Consider the following 24,835-nt stretch of genomic DNA (forward strand, 5'->3'; position numbering starts at 1 on the left):
GTTTTTTTACATAGATTGCGGTTCTTATATACAATTAACATCTACCTTCAAATCTAAAAAGCAACTCTTAATGCATAACTATCGAATTTTGATCTTTTCAAAGCAACAATATAGCATATGAATATTGAATAAGTCATAGTCATAACTATATGTAAGAAATAAATACTAAATGCACACTCTCTTAAAGAAGCTCATGCTTATGCATGGCTGATTCTTTTACTTTTTTGGTTATCCTTAACAGCTTTAATTTATTTTATTTTTTGAAAAAGGAAAAACAATATCTATTTAGTTCGCTTGAATGAAATTCATATAGTTCCATATACCGGTATAGATATATGTATATAATATAATAGATATAAATACTTTTTTTTCTAAATGATAATATTATTACTACTAGTATTTCTACCACTTGCATCATTTCCTTTCCTTTTAGGTTGTAAAGGAAAACAAGAAAAAAGAGTTGTGAATGTGATTTTAGAGTGTAAAGAAAAAAGTTGGGTCCCACTTTGCAATTGAAGAACCTATTCCCTTACCTACACATGACACCACCTAATCTTTTTCTACCTCACTTGTTATAGTGTGAGAGAAGATATATATATATATATATATATATATATATATATATATATATATATATATATAATATATGCACATACATATATGTACATATACATATAGATAGATAAGACACACAGAGAGACAAGCAAGAGGCGGATGATATGCTTCAATCCAGAGGAAGATATATGTCCAACTTGAGTGAATTTTGAGTTTGTATGTGGTAAGTCATGATCATCCTATATATTCCTATATATACATACATAATATATGCATGTGTTTGTGTGTGTTTAACTATACACTATAATTCTTCCCATCTTATTTTTATGATCTCCCATATTTACATTTGTATTTCTGAAATTAAATAATTCATAATTCATATTTTTTATATTTTTATTGATTTGTAATTAAGCTCTAGTTAATTTCTAGTTATACTATTTAGCTTTGGGTAGAGTTACTTGTATGAGAGAAAGGAATCATATATAACTCCAACAATAACAATATTTTTTTTCTTCATCTGGTAATTTTCATCACATGTTACTCTTTTAATTCCAAATATCCACTCATATGCAAAAAACAACCCTTATTTATTTACTTATTATAATAATAATAATAATAAAAAGTAGTTTTAATTTATTTTGCAGATCGATGATCAAGTAGCTAGAAAAATGGAAGATAATGGAGGAAAATCATTAGAAAGGAAAGTGTCATTAAAGGCTCTACAAATGGGAAATTCATTTTCATGCCAAATATGTGTTATTGGATTTTTATGTGGAGTTTGTCTTACTTCACTCTTTCTTGCTCTCCTAACTTCTTTTGCCTCTTTTGAATTTTCTCCCAAGTCTACCTCCACCTATTTCCTCAGTAAGTTTTTTTTTTATTCTTTTGTTTTTGGTATTTTTTTATTATTTTATTTGTTATTGTTTTACAAATAAATATATATTTTTTTTTAACGGCCAAGAATATTATATAAAAAAAACCAACAAACGATCCCTAGCAAGAGGCTAAGGATGATTACAACGGCATAGATAAGTTCCAATTTGAAACTAAATGACTCCTATGTTTAATCTAATGAAAAGTAAGTAATCTAATAACATCAAACAAACTACTAAGATTACAAAATGGTTCGTTAAAAACAACACCGTTACGAAATCGCCATAAAGCCCATAACGAAGAACACATGATAGCCACGATCCGACTTTGACATGAAGTAGAAAAATGAACCCCCTGTATCCAATCTAAAAAAGAATCCCATGAAGTAAAACAAGGCATGTTACAATCTAACCAAACCCTGATTTTGCGCCAAAGATTTCTCGCCACCGAACAACCAAAAAATAAATGATCCCGTGTTTCGACCCCATTAGAACATAAAGGACACACAATAGAATTAATGTCTATACCTTTCGCGGATAGGTTCCAACGAACGGCTAGAGCATCAAGTCTAAAACGCCACAAAAAAACGTTAACTTTCCTAGGCAAGAAATTGAACCATGTAGTAGAAACGCCAGAACCTGGGAGCTTGCATCGATCTATAAAATCTCTCGCCATTTTAACCGTGTAAAAACCATCATTACTCAAAGTACACAACCAACGATCATCGCGGTCCGTAAGAATAAAATCATTCAAACTACTACGAAGATCATTGACGAAATCGATATTTCGGCTTCCAATCGATTCTCTAGACCAAATGAATTGCCAATCGCCATTATTGTATTTATCAGCAATGCTATCATCTTTACCCAAATCCAAATGATAAATACGATTAAATTGATTGGCTAAAGTTGTATTACCACACCACACATCGTGCCAAAAATTAGTGTTGCGACCATTACCAATATCCATCTTAAAAATATCTGAAGGTAACAAACTGTCCCTCGTTGCTTTGGAACAAGCTAAGATGATATTTCCCCACGTACTAGAGCAATTAGACGTGGGACTTAGAACATTATTACCATAAATAGAAATAATTACCTTACTCCACAAATCATCCGAATTGGAAATAAAACGCCACCTCCATTTGTTAATCAAAGCTAAATTAAAAACTTTTAAACTTCCAACATTGAGACCACCTTTGTCAAATGGAGCTAGGACTTTATCCCACTTAATCCAAGATAGTTTCTTAGAGTCACCGTTACCACCCCAAAAAAAATTTGCTCGAATAGATTCAATCTTTTTTAAAATCGTTTCTGGACATTTGAATAAAGACATATAGAAAATGGCGATGCTACCCAAAACTGATTTCACTAAAGTCAGACGACCACCTACAGAAATGAGACTTGCTTTCCAAGAAGATAATCTACAGCGGAACTTATCGACCAACGAATCCCAACTAGATTTTAATTTCATATTTAAACCAATAGGAATCCCAAGATAATTCGTCGGAAACGTACCAACTCTAGAACCTGTAGCATTAGCAAAAGAAATTACCTCGCTATCAAGAACACCGATGCCGAAAAGATGCGATTTGGAATGATTCCCAATACACATAACACATGTACATGTCAATTGAATGCATGTGAGTATATGTATATAGTCGATAAACTAGCAAGCTACCGAATGGATGTATACCGAGATGTTGGTTGTTAGGTCGGGCATGTTTTTTTTTATAAAGATTTGGTTCTGCAGTAGTTCTGTTCTGGTTATCTAGTAAATGCACTTTCAAGATTTAATTTACCTTTTCTATTTTTACTAACTTATATTTAACAAAAATAGTTTCGTGATTGGGTCTTAATATCCTTACAAATAATCTTATATTAGGTTAAAATCTTAATAACGAAATATTTTGAGATGATCAGGAAATGGTCAAAAAAACGTTTATGGAATAAAAAGGTTAGGCCGCATTTAAATAAAAAATTTCGTCGTCTCAAAATAGTGTAAACAGGAAATAAAGGTTAATTACCTAACTTATATTAATGATAATTGTCTATGTGCTACTACATATTTATCTGTTTTAACACTTCAAACCAGTAATCAGTAATTTTTATAAAAAATGAAAGAAATGTTGGAGTATTTGTTAAGGTGGATTATGACATTTGTGGATCATAATAATTAAAAGCTCAAACATATATGAACTTTATTAGTAAAAAATGAGTAAATGAGTACGTTGCAAGGGTGTACGTGGAATTGAAGCAAAGTAAAGTTGGTACTAGCTTATAGCCTAATAACTTTCTGTCCAAAAAATATACTGTAATTATTAATTATTAATTATGAATTATAATTAATTATTATTTAAAAACCTCTCCTTCACACCTCCCAATAATTCAAATTAAAGGTAACTCCTTCTACCGCCGTGAGTTCCGGCCACCGGCATCCTCGCCGGTGGTCGGGAGTTTCCTATTTTCCTCTTATGCTTCCTTTTTTTTCTTCATGTTCTCATTTCCTACCTTCGTTGCCCGATTTGGCATAAGAATACGGCTCCTTTCAACAACCCTTGTCGTTTTTCAGGAGACAAATCCGGTTGGATCTCACCGGATTCTGATGACGTAAAAGGTTTGTAGTGTGGTGGGTTGCTCTTCCTTTCATTGCCGGTCGGTTTTTGCCCCTATTTTTCGTTTTGCAAGTCGGGTCTCTGTCTTCGCCCCTTTCATTGTTGTTTTTTCAAGTCGTGGCTCTTCTATTGATGATGTATTCGTGTTGCTTGCTTTTCGTGAGTCGGTTGTTTTCGAGTTGTTTTCGGGTCGCTTCAGATCAAGCTGGTATTCAGGCAGATCGGAATCTTCTCATCTACCGGAAGTTGGGTTCTTTTCATGACTCGATTTTCAGGTATGTATGCTACAAAAAATAAAAGAAAGAACGAGTAGCTCCTTTCGAATTCGAGTTGGTATACGGTGCTTTCTTTCAGATTTCGTATGTATTAGTCGAGTGATTTCGGGCGGTTTCGGGGTTGTTTTCGTGTTGTATCGGGTTGTGTTTATGATCTGAGGAGGATAACGGAATACCGTGGGTCTGGTGGTTCGTGTGTTGGCCATCGGGAGCATGGATTGCTCCTGGCTCGTTTTATATCTAGATTTCTTTCTTTAATTTTTATGCATACTACTTGAATGTCGTAAATTACATATCGTTGATGTGAAACTGATCAGTTGTAACGGGTGAAACTGATTAGTTGTTTCGGGTGATTAATGGTGGTTCGTGTTGGTATTTTCGGGTTGTTTCGGGTGATTTCTAGATCGTGGTGTTAGGGGTGGTGTTTGGAGATCTATGTTTGTGAAATTAGATAGGTTGTTTCGGGTTATTTCATTGTTTGTTTCGTGAGATGGTTTCTCGTTCGTGGTTTCTTAGTATTTCGAGGGTATAAAACGTAGATGTTGGTTGTGATTTAACGGTTATGATCTCTCTTTTTACATTTCTACATTCACGATTCCACCACTTGGTTAGTCTGTGTGATCGAGACTATTTGGTTTGATGTTGGTTGTTCGTGAGGTGGTTTGTTTCTCCCCATTTTCATGCTTTCTACCGAGTGTTTGCCCTTAACGTGGTTTTGTGAATTGTTGATTTGGATATAGAGTAGATTATTTGATTGTTAGATTGCAGTCTTGTACTTTTTCGAGGTTGTGTTGGTCGTGTTTGTCGAGTTATCGTTTAGCGTTGTAACTAGCTTCTTGCTAGTCCTATTTTATTTATAATATTATTGCCTTTAGGAAAGAAAAATGAATTATTAATTAATTATTAATTAATTACATTAATTTATTTATATTGCACAGTCTGTAAAACAAATATAATTTAATTTTAGTTATAATTTTAATTTTAATTTATTACTCTGGGGTTTGTACTTGTGAGCTAGACTCAATTTGCGACCTTTTTTTATGATACTTTATGTATTATGTACAAGCATATACTTCAAAGTAGTACAGTACATGTCTTCTTGATAAAGACACTTCACCTGTTATCTTATTTTTTAGCATGAACAACTAATTCAATACAACGTACAAGTTCTAGAAAGTGGTGTACAAGTCTTCAAAGAATTTAGATTTGGATATAAAAAAGGTCGACTCTGGAAAATGGACAGGCCATGTTCCTCGTCAAAACAAGAGAGGGCGACTAGAAAGGTCTCAAGGTTTAGGCCACATTAGGAAAAGACTAAAGAGTAGTTTTTACAAAACAAACCTTCATCTTTTGAACTTCCATAAGTTAGAACCCTCAACTAAATTTTAAGCAAAAACAAGAAAATACGTTAAGTGGAACCAACTATTGACAATGTCGATGACATCAAGGTGAAATAATAGGTGTTTAGTGTGTTAGTGGCCGCACTAAAAAACCTCAATAAGCTAGCAAACCTACATTATTTATTTTTTTTTTTTTTTTTTTTTTTTTTGAAAAGCAAAAATATTATTATTATTATATGGAATATTACAATACAAGTCCCTATATGCTTTTATACAATGCTATAAACGAAACGGATCAGCTGAGAAAATATGGAATAATTATCTGAACTTATGATCGGGGGAGACGTAGACTAGATAACACTACGAGGGACGAACTTGCGTAAAAGAACAACAAGCGGGGAAGGAGGGGACAACCGTGCCGATCAAGCGACTACAAAGTTGACACACAACCAACCCATTTAATCTAACCCACATAGGCTATATAGAATAACGAAACCATCCCGATTTGAATTAAGTTATGTTAACTGACGCCTATGCGGTTTGAAGGAGGTGACACGTAAAATGACGGGTTGAGTAGCCATTGATGCCAATCGATAGGTGTTTTCTTCCGTGAACGATTTGAGATCCAGCTAAAGCTTTGAGATTGGATCTCGGAGATTATCACAGCGGGGTTCCATATTTTTCCGGAAAAAATCTTTAAGTTCCTATGTTTCCAAATAATGTAGCACGCAATCCATTTAGCAGCTTGCCATATTGAAGAACCAATGGAATTATGTGATATGCCTTGATCCGAGATGATGGCATCATTGATGTTAGAGATACTTATGTTGTTTTGATTCCACCAATCGAGAAATTGTATCCATATTGAAGATACTTTTTGACAATTTAACAACGCGTGATCAATGGTTTCAATTTGGTGCTCACATAAGGGACATAAGATGGTGTGAAGGTCAATTCCTTTTTTATCGAGTTCGCTTCTAACCGGGATTTTTTGTTGAACGGCCCTCCATGAGAAAATGAATATCTTTTGTGGAACGAATTTGTTTTGAGGTAGTGAAAGGTTTCTAGAGTTTGTGCCGTATTTAAGCTTATTGATCAGATTTGACAGTGCTGCTGAAGTGTAGATGCCGGATGTGTCAAGGGAACATTTCCATGAGTCGGGGCGATCTGAAATAATAACAGATGTTATTAGGTTGTTGAGCTCCGTGAGATAATCCTTTGCACGACCACTAGGAGGGCGGGACCAATCCCAGTTACCGATCGAGGTAGAGTTAACGTTCATTATTCTATCAGCAACAGTTGCTTCTTTGCGGGATTCCAACATGAATAGTCTATGAAATGTATCTTTTAAGCACTCAGATCCGATCCATATATCATGCCAGAAGCTTATAGATGTGCCATTTCCTATGCGCTTTGAAATCGAGGATGTGAAGGTTGTGCCTATATTGTCAGCAACTTTTCCAGCTTTAATAATCTCTTTCCAAATGGTGCGACCTGAAATGTTCCTGCATAAAAAGTTAGTATCCAACCCTCCCCCCGGCCCATAAATGCTTTTGATTATTTTTACCCATAATGCATTATCTTCGTTTTTAAAACGCCACCACCATTTACAAAGTAATGATATGTTTTTAGCAAAGAGGGACCCCACGTTTAAACCCCCACAATCGTATGGCAAAATTATTTGGTCCCATTTGATCCAATTAATTTTATTATCGTTTGAAGATCCTCCCCAGAAGAATTTCCGTCTTTTAGATTCAAGTACCTTAAGGATAGCGGATGGTGCATGAAATAAGGAGAAGTAGTATAATGGGATACTACTAAGAATTGATTTGATGGTCGTAAGTCGACCTCCGAAAGAAATAGATTTAGCAGCCCAATCTGAAAGCCTTTTGTCGAATTTCTCAACGATCGGCTGCCACGAGGAGGCGTGAGATGTGGGTACACCAATAGGAAGTCCAAGATAGGAGAACGGGGTATGACCCGCAGAGCAGTTCATGTAGCAAGCCATTTGTTCGGTTTCGGTCGTAGATGTACCTATACCGTAAAGTTTGCTTTTACGGAAGTTAACTTTGAGGCCTGAAATATTTTCAAAACATTTTAGTAGTTTGGAGATATATTTGGCGTTTCTTTTATTCCATTCGCCGAAGAAGATTGTATCATCAGCATATTGGAGGTGTGTAATATTGAGATTGTCATGTCCGATCTTTAATCCTTGCAAATGACCATTGGCTAATGCTCTTTTGACAAGTATGTTAAGACCTTCAGCAACAATGATGAACAGGAATGGCGAAATGGGGTCACCTTGTCGAATTCCCCTTTCAGGGAAAAATTCTTTGGTGGGAGAGCCATTGATTAGTACAGAAATAGATGATGACCAAAGGCATGCCCGAATGAAACCAATCCATTTTGGACCAAAACCCATGAAGTGCATGGTTTTAAATAGAAAGTCCCACTCAATGCAGTCAAATGCCTTTTCGAAGTCAACTTTAAAGATTAAACCTTTTTGTTTTTTACGTTTTAATTCATCAATTATTTCATTTGCAATTAGGACACTATCTAGGATATTTCGACCTTTGAGGAAAGCTGTTTGTTCACTACCAATGATTTTATGAATGACCATGGCAAGGCGATTGGAGAGTATTTTGGTGAGAATTTTATAGTAGCTACCTATTAGACAGATTGGGCGATATTCATTTAATCCGATTGGGTTGGGTTTTTTCGGGACTAATGTGAAGAAAGATGCATTACATCCTTTGGAGATTTCTGAGTTTTCCCAGAACCAATCTAGAGATTTAATGAGGTCGGTTTTAATCAGTTCCCAATGTTTTTTAAAGAATCTCATGTTGAAACCGTCCGGCCCAGGAGCTTTTGAGCTATCGCAATTACATATGGCTTCCCATATTTCTTTTTCGTTAAATTTAGCTTCTAGGAGTTGATTGTCCAAGGAAGAAATGTATTCAAGATGTGAAACATGATCGAAAGGGCATTCGTCACGTAAGTGTTTGGATCGGAAGATGTTGTTAAAATAGGAATATGCTTCTTGTTTTATTAGATTAGGATCTTCAGTCCATGTACCATTAATTGAAAGCCCGTGGATGTTGTTTTTACTTTTTCTTCTTTTGATATAGTTATGAAAGTATTTCGAATTTTCATCACCCTCAAGCGCCCATTTGATTCTAGATTTTTGTTTAAGCATGTTTGTTTTCTTTTTTTCTTTGACGATGTGATGCATTTTTTCATCGATCCATTTTTTTTTTTCAGTTTCGGATAAAGGTCTAGTTTCGGCGGTTTGTTCCCAATTATTACATTCAGTAAGATGGTCACGTATTTGGGAGTCTAAGTTATCAAGTTGATTACTATGTTTTTTAAGTTCTAATTTAACGTTTTTTAGTTTGTTACGGAAAATGCAGTCAGGCCTATTCCCACTAATTGGGATCAACCAAGCCTTTTCTATGATGGTGTCGGCATCTTTTAAATCTAGCCATGTGTCAAAGACACGTATTGGCTTAGGGCCAGAATCGAGGAGGTTATTTCTTAGGATAATGGGACAGTGGTCAGAAAGGTCCCGATCAAGAGTTTTGGAGGATGTGTTGGGCCAGATAGTGAAGATGCCATCGGAAATGAGGAATCGGTCAAGTTTACTAAACTTCATTGTTTTTTCACAAATCCTTGTGAACCTTTTACCGCCTAAAGGAAGATCAATTAATCCAGAGTTATTTATAAAGTTATTAAAATTATCTGTCCAATTTTGATTATACTCTGTGTTCATGCGTTCTGTTTTGTTTCTTACTTCGTTGAAGTCACCAAAAACAATGTGTGGGATATTAAGGGAGTTAGTAAGGGATGAGAGTTCGCTCCAAAGTCTAAGTTTTTTTGAAAGGGAATGGGGGCCATAAACATTAATGAAGGCAATTTCAGAGTCATGACCCGCCCACGTGCCACAAATTGCAAGAAAGAATTCACCCTCAATAGCATAGTTGAACGAAAAGATATTAGTATCCCAAATAGTTAGGATACCACCGGAAGCACCATCCGAATCCTTTTGGACGAATTTAAAATCAGAATTACCCCAGAAAGATTCAATGGTGTTGTCACGTGTTTGGCCGCATTTGGTTTCCTGGAGGCCTAGAATTGATGGTTTTTCTTTATAGCAAATACGTTTAAGCCAGCTTATTTTACCCGTTTGTCCAATACCCCGAATATTAAGAGAAATCGTACACATGAGAAAAAACTTACAGAATCGATGTGACGGAGGTGGATTCATGGGTTGTTGCGACGAATCCCGATGCTTTTCCCGAATTCGAACGTATCCAAGCTTTTGCTAGAGGTAGAACCTGTCTTTTTAGTCTTTTTGTTATGTACCATGTCCATATGAGATCCCTTCGAGAAGTAGGATGTGCTACCACCACCGTTAGACGAGGACTTACAACGTTTAGCCAGTTGAGAGATTCTAAGCTTTTGGCCACTTCTAGCTAGATGTTTGATGTAAAGCATATTGGATCTAGGTCTTTTAACATCTGGTTTTTGAGAGGTGTTTTTTGACTTAATGATAGGTTTGGCGATGGTGCTAGAAATTTTTCTCTTTTTAGAAATTTCTTTACCCGTATAAAGTAAAGGTTCGAGGTTGAAAGGATCGGAATTTGTTTGTTGTGTAGCGTTAGGGGCAGGCATAAAATTTAATGGAGAGTTGGATTGAGGGTTTAAAGGGGTAGTACAGGGGGTGTCGTTTGTGGTATGGTGAGGGAGGGTTTCGGGAACAGAATCTGCATGTTCTTGTGTCACTATTGGTGAGCATAAATCATTTGTTAGAATGTGTTGAGGTGAGCTGTCCATATTAGATTTACCCGAGATGTGGCTAGGTGTAACAGGGGTATCATTTACATGATTCGATGGGCCGTTAATAACAGTGTTGGGCTGCGGGATTGCAAGGGTATCCTCTCTTGGTGGGCTTGGGGGGGTATTGGTGGTAATGGGCTGCGTGATTACAGTGGACTCCAAAGGGATGGTTTTTGGTTTTGGTTGATATGAGGTGGTATTATATGGCCTTGCTGTATTAAAATCAGGAATAGGAGGTGGTTCAATTGGATCAGTTTCATTCGATGGGCTAGTTTCTTTTGTAGAGCTAGTATTATTTAAAACAGTTTCGGGATTGGAAGGATTATGGGTGTGAGGGTTTGTGGTGTCAAAGTGGTTGATGGGTTTCGATATGCTAGGAGATTGGAGAGATTGGTTATCGGCATTATTATTAAAGGGACGAGTATCCATTCGTTTAGAGGAATTAGAGGAGGTTTGGTGAGGAGGCGTGGGATCGTGGTTGTTGTTACGGGTGGTCTTTTCAGCGTTTCCTTCAACTCGATTTTCACAATCCAAGTGGGACTCTTCGTCAGAAATGTGCTCGTCCGAAAGAATTTCATCATCCCAATTCGACGAATTATCGATATCACCATAAGTGTTAAACATAGAAAAGTTTTGAACTTCGATGATGTAAGCCTTAGATTGATTGACGTCACCGGGGTTGATAATAACTTGGCCGTTTATCGGTGAGAAATTGTTTGTTTTGATAATTACCGAGCCATGCGATAAATCTTGGTTGTTCTCATTGGTTATAGAGCAATTAAACGTTTCAATTACCTCGCCCCAATTTTTTGCTATGTCAATGAATGTGGATTCTAACCAACAAGTAATAGGTACCCCGGATATGTTAACATAAACAAGTCTACCAGAGGTTTTGTAAATTTCGGGATCCCATGGGTTTATATCTTCAAGCCATTTCCATAATGGGTGTTCCGAATTGTTAATCAAGTCTAGGGCCGGGTTGGGTTCCTCAAATATAAGCATTAGATCATGCCCGCCCAGGTATTTGATAGTAAACCCACCAAGGTTTTCACTTTCACATATTTCATTAAAATATTCAAGGAATTCAAGATCTTTAACTTTGGCAATAACCGCTTGACCAAGTATTTGGATAAGATCATCATTAGAATTTACCTTAATCGAGGGGATGCCGTAGTTTGTAGCCTGCTTGTTTAGGACCACTTCTTTGAAATTCCTTTCGTCTACAGGTGAGTTAAATGCAACCTTAACATTGTTCCTAGAACCCGATTTTGCATTGTTAGGCTGTGGAGCTTGTTTCTTTCCTTCGGGATCACGGGCCTTGTATACTTTGAGTAAATTGTCACCCGCAACAATGAGACTTAGTCTCCTCGCAAGAGAATCTTTGTGGTAATCTGGAACGTCTAAGAATCTAACAAAACCAAACTTCCTTCCGTTTTTTAAGGTCTTCCTGGGGATGTAAACCTCGTGGATATTGCCATATTTTTTGAAAACATCCCATAAGTCCGTTGAACACCAGTGTTCGGGAAAGTTGTGGAAGAGGTATGAAGTAATTCTAGACTTGTCGATCGGTTTTATACTATCAAATAAAATATGGATAGTCTGATCGTTCCAGACTAACATTGGGAATCCTGTATTTTCGATATCTAATACTTAGGGGCAGGGGATGATGTACAGAGGAGTGGTTTTTTTTATTTATAAAATATCACTAAATTATACTCCCTTCGTCCAATAATAAATGTCATGTTTTTGTTAGGAAATTACGGTCTCACTAATTCTCACCACTCAGCCCAACAATAACAGTAAAGAAATAAGAACAATCCACAACATAAGAATTTAACGTGGAAACTCCAAAACAGGAGAAAAATCACGGGCTCCCAAAGAGAGAAATTCATTATATCACAAATTGTTACAATGACATAGACGACTCTCTTAAGCCAACCACATTCTCCAAAGTATTTAACTAATACAACTCTCAAACAAGGGTAAAAAATAAAGAAATAATCAAATACTTAGGCCCCGTTTGGCTGGTGGAATTTTTTTGGATGGAATGGAATGTGTCAAAAGAATTGGAATCCGAAGGAATTCGAATTGATAAATTCCATGGAATGTGAAAAATGTGTTCTATTTTACATGGAATGGAATTGAATTTCATTTTATAAAATAATTAAAAAGTTATAAAAAGAATTACGTTTCTAAATTTTGTGTTCATTTCCAGACTCACTTTTTCAAAAAAAAAAAAAAAAAAAAAAAAAATAGATTCGCGATTTGAGAACGCGTCGAAAACGCGCATTTTCTGCTGTGAAAAAAAGCGTTTTCGGGCGGGTTGCAAGATCGAGCGTTTTCGGACGCGCTGCGAGATCGCATGTTTCGTATGCGCTGCGAAAATGCGTTTTTCCGGACGCGCTGCGAAAACGCGCGTTTTTGCAGGGGATCCGAAAATCCGCATTTCTAGACGCCCTGCGAAAAAGCGCGTTTCAGCAAGGGATCCAGAAACGCGCGTTTTCGGGCGCGCTGCGAAAACGCGCGTTTCCTGAGGAGCTCGAAAACGCGCGTTTCCGGGCGGCTGCGAAAACGCGCGTGTCCGGACGGCCCGCGAAAACGCGCGTGTCTGGACGCCCGCGAAAGCGCGCGTTTCCGGACGGCCCCCGAAAACGCGCGTTTCCGGGCGGCCGCGAAAACGCGCGTCCGGGCGCCCCCGAAAACGCGCGTTTCCGGGCGCCCGCGAAAACGCGCGTTTCCGGGCGCCCGCAAAATCGCGCGTTTCCGGGCGCCCGCGAAATCGCGCGTTTCCCGGCGCCCAGCGAAAGCGCGCGTTTCCCGGCGCCCAGCGAAAGCGCGCGTTTTCGGGCCCCCTGCGAAAGCGCGCTTTTCCGAGCGCCCTGCGAAAACTCTTCACGAAAACTTGAGCCGAAAACGCGCCCCGTAAACACGCTTTGAAAACGCGACACGAAAACGCGGAGCAAAAAAGTGACCGGATCCGCGAAAAAACGTCTCAAAAACCCGACTCGAAACGCGCCACGAAACTCGGCATAAAAACGCGACCCGAAAACGCGGACCGAAAACGCGACCCAAAAATGTCCGTCGAAAACGCTCCCTGAAAACGCGCCCCGAAACCGCGCGCCGAATAGCTCCCTGAAAACGTGCCTCGAAAATGAGCGCTTAAAATGCGCTCTAGAGTCGCGACCCGAAAAATTCATTGTTGAAAGGAATTCAAATCCATCAACATCTTGAAGGAATGAACATTCCATAGATGAAGGAATCTCAAGATTCCAAGGAATATAATTCCTTCCAAATTATGTCAACCAAACGGGGTGGTCTAAGGAATTCAATTCCAATTCCATCAAATTCTTTTGGAATTCCGCGAGCCAAACGGGGCCTTAAAGTGTATTGATTGGTGCAAGTTGAAATGAAGACTTAGCCCTCCTTTTATAACCAAGTCACCCACCTCCAACTTTTTCCTACCACCGATGTGGGATAGCATCCTTCACAAAGTAACCATATCAATTTTTCTATCAAAAAACAAACCAACAGTTTTGACTTTTCAAAGTCAATATTTCGCAACTTTGACTTTAAATATATTTATTTGTATAATATAAAATTTGATAAAAATTATATGAGTGAATTGAGTTTTAAATGTACTTTTTATTAGTATAACACAAATAAAGATATTCAAGGTCAAAGTTGAAAAGAATTGACTTTGAAAAGTCAATAGAGGACACTTATTATGGGACGGATGGAGTATAAGACACCACTAAATTTAAAAGATATGACCTCATATGTTTTTAAAACTAATAGTTTTAAGAAATAAACTAGGCATGAGCAAATAAACCGAAATACCGAAATCGAACTGGTACCGAACCGATACCAGTACCTAAAACGGAACCGAAAGGGATTCGGTATCGGTTTTGGTTCCAGGAATCGGAGGTTTTCGGTTTCGGTACGGTACGGTACGGTACGGTTCCGGTATTTTTTTCGGGAAATCGGTATTTGGCACCGAAGTTTAACATTCCAGATTTTATTCTTTGTAATAGGGTCCATCTCATATAACTTATATACTCCTTAAATATCTAGTTACCAATTAAGCTTTGACCTTTAATCTAACTAGAATTATAAACAATACGGGTGTCTTTAATCCACGCGATAAACTCCTATATATGTTTACATGAATTTTAGCTGAATTTTTTTTTTTTATAAATTAAAATGTATGCATTTAATTTGATAAGAAGTATGCTAATGTGGCTACATATAGTGATGTTTGTAAGTATTGACATTATTTTCTAGTTTTTTTTTATAATCTTGATTTGCATTTTGCTAAACACACTATGTCACCCTCCATATTTCGAAATCTTTTTACATAAACAAACCAAATATTCACTGTTTTCAAACTTTACAACAACTAATATATATATATATATATATATATATATATATATATATATATATATATATATATATATATATATAGTAACCAATCGGGGGGAAGCGGGGGGAAGAAAAAAAAAATTTCGTTTTTTTGGAATTCTTTTTTTCTGGCATCATGATCACACGAAAATATGAACATTTAGAAGAGACACTTCGTGATAAATGTTATTATTTAGGCGGGAAAACGATCTACAAAAATAACATTCAAGATAATATTGTTCGTGAAGAATATGAACGTTTTTTTTTTTCTTCATATTTTGTGAAGTAAAATTTAGCCCGATTTAGAGTTTAGGGTTTAGGGTTTAGGGTTTGGTGTTTTGGGTTTATATAAACCCAAAACATCAAACCCTAAATCCTAAACTCTAAACCGTTCGTGTTAAAAACTCAATCTAAATCCTAAATCTAAACCCTAAATTTCTAAACCCTAAATTTCTAAACCCTAATATCTAAACCCTATAAACCCTAATATCTAAACCCTAATATCTAAACCCCAGTAGCTAAAACCTCAACATACGCTCGAAAAACACGATAATTGTTATATATTACTTCTTCGAGCGTTTTCCCGCCAAAATAAAAACATTTATCACAAAGTGTCTCTACTAAATGTTCATATTTTCATCCCATCTATAATGTTCGTGAACAAAGTTTTTTCAAAAAACGTAAAAAAAAAAAAAAAAAAAAAAATTGCTTCCCCCCGCTTCCCCCCGATTGGTTACTTCCCTCTTGATCCTACCACTATATATATATATATATATATATATATATATATATATATATATATATACACACACACACACACACATATATATATACTCCATGTAAGCTAATATGCATGAATTAATTATGCAAATAAATCATCCATTCCCAATCGAATAAATCTACATTGTTTGGTACCAAACACGTAAATAATCAACTTTCAGACTCATGATCGTCATCAAACTTTCAAAAGAATCACACTAATGCAATTGATACAAGTACATTAAGTGTTACATTTTCATCATTTTTACCAAACAGGTAAATAATAAACATGCAAATGAATCATACCACGTCACTCGTATTATCTACACCCTTGTCAAAAAATTGCGGTACCAAGTGGGTAAAAAACCGAAAAATCCCGGTACCGTACTGGTACCGAAACCGGTACCGTATTAAAATTTCGGTACGGTTTCGGTTCTCCATTTTACCCAATTTCGGTACCGGTACTAACCGGTTCCGGTACGGTTCGGTACCGTCCGGAACCGATCTCATCCCTAAAATAAACAATCATTCTTTAGAAAAAAATTACAAAGTGCCACTACATTGTATATGACTACTTTGAGTTTTGAGTTTTGATTCTAGAGTCGTCACTGCTTAGGGGGTGTTTGGTTCGTGGGATTTGGTAATTGCTTTGTGCTACTCTAGTTGTATTTTGTGAAATTGTACCTAAAATAGTCTTTATGTATTATGATTAACATAACCTTTTTAGCGGGTTTGTTTTCTAGATGCTTTTGCAGGAAGGGACTGTGAATCTAAAGAGCAAGTAGTAGAAAAAAGGATGATATCACAAAATATTATCGAGGTCCAAGTCAACGACCCGGTCAAGGACATTTACACGACTTGGAGCACAATGTTAAACAAGTCAAGCACAGGTGAAGGTTTGTTCTCGCGAAATGTAGAAAGTGACGATACAAAGGTGCATACACCTTCTCATTTAGAGAACTGTAAGTTGACAAACGAAGCGAATCAGCTTCTTGATAAGCGTACAAAAGATGGGAAATTACCACCATGGACAATGTGGAAAGGTTTCTTGAATAACTACCCTTTATCGACCAAAGACGAGAAACAAGGGTATAATAGTCATCATGTTATCTCTCAAGGTGCTTACCCTCCATGGGTACGTGTTTATAATAACGATTTTTGTAACTTTTGGCACGAGCATAAGGCTACATTTGGTGTCTGTAGTTTATATGGGCAAGAATTGCTACCTGTCCCTTTTAGTATGTATGATGGTTAATTTGGTATATATATATATTTTATTAACCATCAGAAGATAGCTCAGTGGTTAAATGGTTAGGGCCTGATATCCTTACAAGAGGTCTCAGGTTCAAATCTTGTAGTGACCAGGATGGATTGAAAATGGCAACCGAGTAATCCGGTTGGGCCGCGTATATAGAGTATAGGGTCAGATTACTCTCCCCGGTAAACCGAACAGGGGAAACCTTATATCTTTGACTATATATTTTCCTTTTTACAAAATTTTTGTGGCACGAACTAACTATTGTATGGTAAAGTTACTTATGTGATGTATCTATTAACGGTTTCTGCAGATTAAAGGGTCGGATGAGGACAATTATCCATTAACAAGAAAAGTACAACATGATATATGGGTGCATCAGCATCCAGTAAATTGTAACGATCCAAATGTGCGGTTTTTAGTTGCAGATTGGGAGAGAATACCTGGATTTGGTATGGGAGCTCAGTTTGCAGGGATGTGTGGTCTTCTTGCGATTGCTATTAACGAAAAACGTGTACTTGTTACAAACTATTATAATCGGGCTGATCATGATGAATGTAAAGGTACATAAAGTTATAAAAAGCACATAATTCGTACACAATTTCTTCATTTATAAGGTCTGACCCGCCCATTTTGCTACCCAACTCACCTACTTACACTTCCATTTAATATTCACTTTAGGTACATCAAGGTCTAGTTGGTCATGCTACTTTTTCCCCGAGACATCACAAGAGTGTAGGGAACGAGCATTTGAACTCATGAACGATAAACGAGCATTGGAAAATGGAACTATTACAGTAAAAGAAAACTACACAACAAAGCAAATATGGACTGGCAAAATCCCTCGGTAAATGCTCTAACGAAATGATGAATTTATACATACGAAAAGGAAAATTTCAGTTGTTTCTATCATCTAAATCACCATTGATTCAGTAAAGTTTATTACAGGGTATGGGGTAATCCTTGGAGTTACATACAGCCAACAACGGAAATAAACGGGACATTAATTGGCTATCATCGGAGAATGGACTGGAGATGGTGGCGAGCACAGGTAGATCATGAGATTTTTACTTAGAATTTGCTGAAATGTGTATAATAATTATGAAATATTTTCGATTAATAGGCTTTGCGTTACCTTATGAGGTTCCAAACAGAGTACACATGTGGTTTGCTAAACGTAGCACGGCACTCCGCGTTTGGATGGGAAGCTGCAGAGTTAGTCCATGCAACGAGTGGTGCACAATATGTCGAGGTTCGTTTAACTTGCTACATGTTTTTGTTATAAGTGATGTAATTTTTCGTTCAAATTCTAAGGCGTTGTTTGTTTTTTAAGATGTTATGGTCTGAGATCCATAAACCACATTTGTAGAGAAGATGTGTCTAAATATGAACATCAAAGACTGCTTGTTTTTGTGTCTAGCATATTTCTAAGTCTGCACGCTTGCAGACCATAAAGACATTATTGATTATTTTATCATATGTCTTCCGAAAAACAAACAGTCTACAGTAAGACCTAATAGGTTTGCACAATGAAAAACAAACAACACCTAGCTTTCTAAGTTGACAGTTTGAAAATGATGCAAATAGTATTATTAAATATAAGTAACAATGTATTTCAGGAAAACGTAAAAGCTTCTGGTTCCGCGATTGAAAAATACGTATGGTCAAATCACGAGCCATGGACTCCAAGACCGTTGTTAAGCGTTCATGTAAGAATGGGTGACAAAGCATGTGAAATGAAGGTTGTTCAGTTCAAAGAATACATGAATCTTGCAAACAGAATCAGAAACCATTTCCCTAATTTGAATCGCGTTTGGCTATCAACCGAGATGCAAGAAGTAATCGATAAAACGAAGTTATATTCAAACTGGAAGTTTTACTACTCGAATGTGAGACGACAAGTGGGAAACATTACGATGGCTGTATATGAATCGAGTCTTGGTAGAGAAACGAGCACTAACTATCCGTTAGTTAACTTTTTAATGGCTACCGAAGCTGACTTCTTCATTGGAGCTTTGGGTTCGACGTGGTGTTTTCTCATTGACGGAATGAGGAACACGGGTGGAAAGGTAATGGCTGGTTACCTGAGCGTTAATAAGGATCGGTTTTGGTAAACATGAAAAAAGCATGTCGAATATGGTTCCGAAAGTGTAGATAGTTTGGACAACGAAGAGTACGAGTTACTATGTGTTTGCATATCTTCTTGTCTAGTGTACAAATAATAATGTATAAAAAGTATTGTTACATTACAATAGCTTTAAAAATGTTTCCATCATAGATTAATTGTTGAGATGCACAAAAGTTATTAATTTATCTATTACTTTTGCTAATTATGGCTTCTCCTCCATTATAACACGTCCATTTGTAAGGACTAATTTGTAATCATAAATAGTTTCGAATAAATGACCCATTTACCAAATAACTGATAATTCAAGTTATTATAACTGCATTGAGCTGCTGCATACATCACTCAAGTTAAATTAACGCAGATTTCATTTCTCAAGCTTGTTATTATATACATGAAGATGAAACACTATCATGATCGAATAATATTGATTGAAACAAAACTGCAGTTTATCGGTCCTTGGGATCCTTTAATTTCATTAGTATATGTTTACTATTGTAAAAATAAACACATTACCTCAAGCGCAATAATAAGTTTTCGCAATCCATACACATACATAGCCTCATAAGAAATATAAATATCCACTTTCTAAACAACTAAAAGAAAATCAATGGTGTATGTCAAGTTCTTCTAGCAACTAGCTCACAGGTGATAAAATCATCCATACAAGTAGCAGAACTCCCCGACCCAATTACAGGCACAACGTTGAAAATGGGTTCATTGCAAGTCTTCACCTTTTTGGTTGTTTCAGAAAATTCATCGAATACGTTTTTGAAAATGAGTGACAATGTTTCATGAGAGATGTCATGACTTGTTGAATAGTAAATTCTCAAATTCTGCAAATCAGGACATGTTATAAGAAATTTATACAAAATGAAACATACATATAAGTTGTTGTGACAGTAAAATACACTAACCATTAAATCATCCCAAGAAAAGTGGTTTTCTGAAAGGACTTTATCAAGACGATATACACAAAACTTTGCTACTCTTTTCGTTTTCTCCTCAACAGTGATACTCGGAAGATTGTCAGCATTAAAACAGATCTTATTAGCTGTTTCAGTTGTAATGGATAAAATGACTGCACATATTCTGCCATGAACAAAACACTCCTGAACACACTCATCGTGCCATTTCTCAGATTGAAAACATAAGTCAAATGGACTCGTTCTATGTTTTCGATCAGACATAACGTGATCATTAGCATCTTCCACAATTTCCGTATCATCATCATCATCCACAAATAGCACTGGCTTCACCTCAACAAAAGCTCTACAAAATAAAATCGCAATAAACTATAAAGGAGTATTATTTAGGGTGTGTTTGGATGACCCAAAATAGGAGCTTAAAAAAGTATTAAAGTAGAGCTTATGGTTTTTAAGCTTTGCTTATGAAAAGTAGAGCTTAAAAAATAAGCTCCTAGCATATGATATGTTAAATTACATAACTACCCTTTAAATAATTATTTTATGCAATTTTCCTCACACGTTGGCCGTGGGACCGGTCGGTGTGGGGCCGCCAGAGGGTCGGTTTTACCCTTTCAATAATTAATTAATATAAATTATGTTGTCCTTTTTAGTCTAAGCTATAAGCTCAAGCTATTTTACCACACACTTATGAAAAGTAATAAGCTTTAGCTTCAAGCTTAAAAAATAAGCTTCGGCTACCAGCTCCAGCAAGTTTCACCCAAACACACACTTAGCAGTGTTGCGGAACTCGAAATTCTCAGCGAGTACTCTGTCAAACTTGGTCAAGGTCAAAACTCGGAAAATCGGTCAAACCTCAGTTACTCAGTAAATCGGTCAAAAGGGTCAAAATCAAACTTGGTCAACATCTGAGTTCTTGAAATTTAAGTTCAGAAAAAAGTGCACCTTTTTGGCAGATCAGGGACAAGCACAAACAAGAGAAGAGGATTTAAAACTCCAGAAAGACGTTTCTTATCTAAGTTGACTAACTTCATCTGATCAAGGATTATATTCTGCTTTTCTTGCATACCGATTCTTTCCGCTATCGAGGTAGACTTTGAACAATATATCACAAACAGTATGGCAGATGTACTTATCGAACAATTGAACGAGTTTGCAATAGCTTCACTATTCACCAAGGCTTGTTCCAGCTCAGCAGTGGGCCCCCCAATAATTAACGACATGGTTGGAGGGTCAAGCCCCAACTGCCCCGCCATGTAAAGTATCTCTTTATGCAACGTTGCCTACAAAATAGTAAAATTTGACTAGTTGACTACACTACAATTTCTCAACGATAGATGTTTTATTTATTATTAATTATGTAACAAATTTTTTACCTGACTATATGGTCCGATACAACTAGGGGCCCATGAAGAAATGCTCTGCACATGAAGAACTTTCTTACTTTGATCATTTGCTACGAGCACTTCGACGTAAGCCTTCCCAAGACCAACTTGTGATAACGGAAGTTCGATTGTACTACGGGACGGCACACCAAACCGACATTTCTCTTGAGTTATGAAATTCACGTACGTTTCGTTTGCAATAGCAAAAATATTCATATCTGAAATGTAAAGATGAATGTAAACTACATTCTCCCATGAAAAACCATGTTCGTTAAGCTCCGATTCGATTTTCAGTAAAACTATCTTCATATCCTCCTGCAAATCTGTCACAATAGAAGTACAAACAGATTGGCTTAAAAAAAGTAATAACATATTATAAATTTTAGGGCTTTCATGTAAACCGGGTAACTTTTAATTATAACTCACCTACTGAAGTTTGATTCGGGTCCTGCAGCCAACAAGATAGGGTAAAGGTGTTATCTTTTTGAGTTTTTGATATACAAGGTTTAAGCTTTTCGAGTTCGGGTAAATTGAAGACAAGATCAGATGACGGACACGTGTCTTCTTTGACTATTTCCAGAGATTCGTTTTGTACTTCAATTACGGATCCCAAATTCTCATGATAAAAACCGTTGGTTGTGTTTCGAGAAGTTGGTTTATCTTCACAATGAAATGATACAGGATGAAGAATCCCAACAGGAGCTATTGAGTTTGAATCATGAAGTACAAGTTGAAAATCGTCTAGAACAATTCGAGCATACTAGCATAAATATTTTGAAGTCATCAAAAAATTAAAACAATTTAATACATATAAAATATTTAAAGTCATGAAAAAATTAACACTACTCACACGAAATACTTACTTTAAAGAGGGGACAATCAAGAGTCAATGTCTCATACTCTCCCCCTTCACCGCATACATTACTTCCATATAACCTGCCAAAAAAAAGAATTAATATTAATAAAAAAAAATTATAAAAACTTAAAAACTGATATATAATATAAGGAAACACAAATCTCATTTATGCGAATAACATACTCGTTTAACTTAAGAAGGTGTGGCCATAGTTCCGACATCTCTTTTCCCAAGTGCTTTGAAGGATCTAAACCAATCGCTGCAACCTAAAATAATTTAAGGGCAAATGACCTCGTGTTATTAAAACCGCTAAAAAAAGAATAATATAAATTAACAAAATAATAAAATCAGAGTGAAAAATCACAGTATTATTACCTTTACCGTGATAGCGACAATCCCATTTTCAATCTAATTATGCCCACAAAAGATAAGATTTGAACACAAGAAATGTTTTAGTAGAGTCAAATAACATTTAAAGAGATGCTTGAATAATTACAATACAACAGAACATTTGGATACCATTTGTTGTAGGAGTAACGATTGATCTAGTTTCCATAAATACGCTAGAGAAACAAGCCCTAGTCTTGAACAAACATTTTCTACTCGTAATCTTTGATAGTCAGAAGCAATTGCACCAGATGAGACTGCGTTAATAGAAGGTAACTGTTTTTTAACTTCTTTTAACAAGATAAACATGTCTTCTACTTCATCACCAATAGTCGTGTTGTAGCTCAGGTCATGACGCCTATATATATTGAATAACAAAATAAGTGACTACAAGCACTTGGTCAAATTAATGAATCCACAATATATAAGAAAAGTAACTTTTATATGAGAGAAAGTTTAAAACTTCTCTAATCAGACTGAATTGGGTTGCGTTTGTTTGCCTCTTAATTGAATGGTTCAGTGCTGAATGATGAACCATTCAGCATTCAGCACGTTTGTTGCTGACTTCCGAATGACATATGATGGTGAATGGTTCAGAATTCATATAATTCATAGATGAACCATTTGAAACACTCTCTTAAACATTAAGCAAATAAATTTTCTGTAATATCCTCTCAAATCATATCCAGAACACTTGACCAACAAGTATATTGAAGTTTTTATTAATGTAACGCATTAATAAGGTAATTTACTCAATTCAAATCGTTTATTCAACATGATTAACAAACAAATTATTTTCATTCAAAATTCGGATTATGAACCATTCAACACTAAATCATTCGGTTTTATCAAACGCACCAAATGCTAACACTTGCCAGACATAAAGTGCAGTTAAAAAACCATATTTCATAATGTCATATATAATAAATAAATTTTCAAAAAATCTCTACTTAAGAAGTTCAAATTAAATAACTTGCCTGGTGGATCCTTGTATTCTTCGTCTAAACAAAGGCACTCCCATGCAATTTGCGTAACTGACAACGATCTGATGACCAACCTACAACATATCAAACAATGCAAACACCAAGCAATAAGCTTTTAGCGCATAATACTAAATTTAAAAGATTGTTATGCAACTAAATTTCTCATGCGAATTGTATATTCATGCTGACATACAGTTTAAGAACTTCAATTTGCAAATATACAACAGAAATACTTACAGTTTGATACATGTAGCTATCAAGTTCATCCACAGAATCATTAGCAGGCAATAAGTTGGCCAATGCAACAACCTATAATACAAACATCATCTTACATCACATATACTTGATGCAATTCATTTCGCATAAGTACATAAACATAATCATTAATTAACTGTTATCAATAGACACATAATACGCGTACACAGAATTCGGTAAAACAGTCTTACCTCATGGCCATATTGAAGACACTTCATCATGGCAAAACAACTGTCCTTGCCACCACTGACTAACCCTACCACCTTCATCTTTTCTAATAATTTAATCAATTAAAAACTAACATAAATTTGATTTGCTAACCAGCTGCCTGCAACCATAAAATCCTACAATTTAAAAAAATAAAAAAAATGAAATCCATATGAGGAGTGTTATAGATTTATATGTATTCTTATTGAAAAGTTTGATGCACTGACTTCAAAAGATTTAAATAACTAAATCCATATTCCATATGATATTTAGATTTAGACATGCGAATAAAGATAATTAAATTAATTTGCATCAATTACCTCTTGAAGTTGTTGTTTGTAAGTAGAGAGATTCGAAGACAGCTCCTTTATGCTTGCGTCATCCCGCTCGCTCCAAGCTAGTTGTGTACCTCTTCTATGAATTCTTTTAGTTAAATTGAAGAAACAGTACGAATTCAATTGAGAAGTCAAACAGATTATTTACAACACTAAGATAAAACCCTAAGAATAAGAATAAGAATAAGAAAATGGATCAATCAAGTAGAGCAAAAGAATAAGTCTAGAGGAACCCTAATTTGAGATTTTAGTTCAGCGATTTAAACTACGGGTTGGGTAAACGACCTCTTTTTCCCATTGGTACTCGTCGTAAATTGGTTTTCTGCTATCGCATGTGTAGAACATCCGATGTCGATATCACCGTTCAAAAAAAACTCGGTAAAGGAAAATGGTCTTAATTGTAAAGTTGTTTTTCTTCTTTCGCAAAAAAATCTAAACTTTATAAAAACTCGAGAAACTTCATCAAAA

At 36.0% G+C, this 24,835-nt stretch overlaps 2 protein-coding genes across 3 annotated transcripts; one reads left to right on the top strand and one right to left on the bottom strand.

The window, feature by feature from the left end:
- Positions 1 to 605: 605 nt before the first annotated feature.
- Positions 606 to 19,238, top strand: LOC139861535 (uncharacterized). Its single transcript, XM_071849961.1, has 8 exons — positions 606 to 778; positions 1,200 to 1,419; positions 16,397 to 16,788; positions 17,222 to 17,471; positions 17,590 to 17,755; positions 17,857 to 17,959; positions 18,032 to 18,160; positions 18,528 to 19,238. The coding sequence occupies exons 2-8, from the start codon at positions 1,224 to 1,226 to the stop codon at positions 19,020 to 19,022; spliced, it is 1,731 nt and encodes a 576-aa protein (XP_071706062.1). The 5' UTR covers positions 606 to 778; positions 1,200 to 1,223; the 3' UTR covers positions 19,023 to 19,238.
- A 216-nt stretch (positions 19,239 to 19,454) lies between these two features.
- On the bottom strand, positions 19,455 to 24,612 carry LOC139861627 (diphthine--ammonia ligase-like). Of its 2 annotated transcripts, none has more exons than XM_071850076.1 (13): positions 24,353 to 24,612; positions 24,017 to 24,153; positions 23,808 to 23,879; positions 23,565 to 23,644; positions 22,720 to 22,945; positions 22,576 to 22,608; positions 22,384 to 22,466; positions 22,208 to 22,280; positions 21,771 to 22,104; positions 21,336 to 21,667; positions 20,905 to 21,242; positions 19,951 to 20,305; positions 19,455 to 19,869 (listed from the first exon to the last, which is right to left on the bottom strand). In XM_071850076.1, the coding sequence occupies exons 2-13, from the start codon at positions 24,092 to 24,094 to the stop codon at positions 19,654 to 19,656; spliced, it is 2,220 nt and encodes a 739-aa protein (XP_071706177.1). In that variant the 5' UTR covers positions 24,095 to 24,153; positions 24,353 to 24,612; the 3' UTR covers positions 19,455 to 19,653. The 2 variants fall into 2 exon arrangements, with proteins under 2 accessions (XP_071706177.1, XP_071706176.1); XM_071850075.1 differs by having other exon boundaries at positions 24,017 to 24,169.
- Between the last annotated feature and the right edge of the window lie 223 nt (positions 24,613 to 24,835).

The sequence above is a fragment of the Rutidosis leptorrhynchoides genome, chromosome 8 (assembly GCF_046630445.1).
Source record: "Rutidosis leptorrhynchoides isolate AG116_Rl617_1_P2 chromosome 8, CSIRO_AGI_Rlap_v1, whole genome shotgun sequence".
NCBI classification, from domain to species: domain Eukaryota; kingdom Viridiplantae; phylum Streptophyta; class Magnoliopsida; order Asterales; family Asteraceae; genus Rutidosis; species Rutidosis leptorrhynchoides.

What these genes read in the sequence shown, in the direction of transcription:
- LOC139861535 (XM_071849961.1), top strand. Translation starts at nt 1,224, where the DNA reads ATGGAAGATAATGGAGGAAAATCATTAGAAAGGAAAGTGTCATTAAAG. An exon ending in GGAGATGGTGGCGAGCACAG is followed by an intron (nt 17,960 to 18,031) that starts GTAGATCATGAG and finishes TTCGATTAATAG; the next exon opens with GCTTTGCGTTACCTTATGAG. An exon ending in GTGGTGCACAATATGTCGAG is followed by an intron (nt 18,161 to 18,527) that starts GTTCGTTTAACT and finishes AATGTATTTCAG; the next exon opens with GAAAACGTAAAAGCTTCTGG.
- LOC139861627 (XM_071850076.1), bottom strand. Translation starts at nt 24,094, where the DNA reads ATGAAGGTGGTAGGGTTAGTCAGTGGTGGCAAGGACAGTTGTTTTGCC. An exon ending in ATAGCTACATGTATCAAACT is followed by an intron (nt 23,645 to 23,807) that starts GTAAGTATTTCT and finishes GATATGTTGTAG; the next exon opens with GTTGGTCATCAGATCGTTGT. An exon ending in TTTCTTGGGATGATTTAATG is followed by an intron (nt 19,870 to 19,950) that starts GTTAGTGTATTT and finishes CCTGATTTGCAG; the next exon opens with AATTTGAGAATTTACTATTC.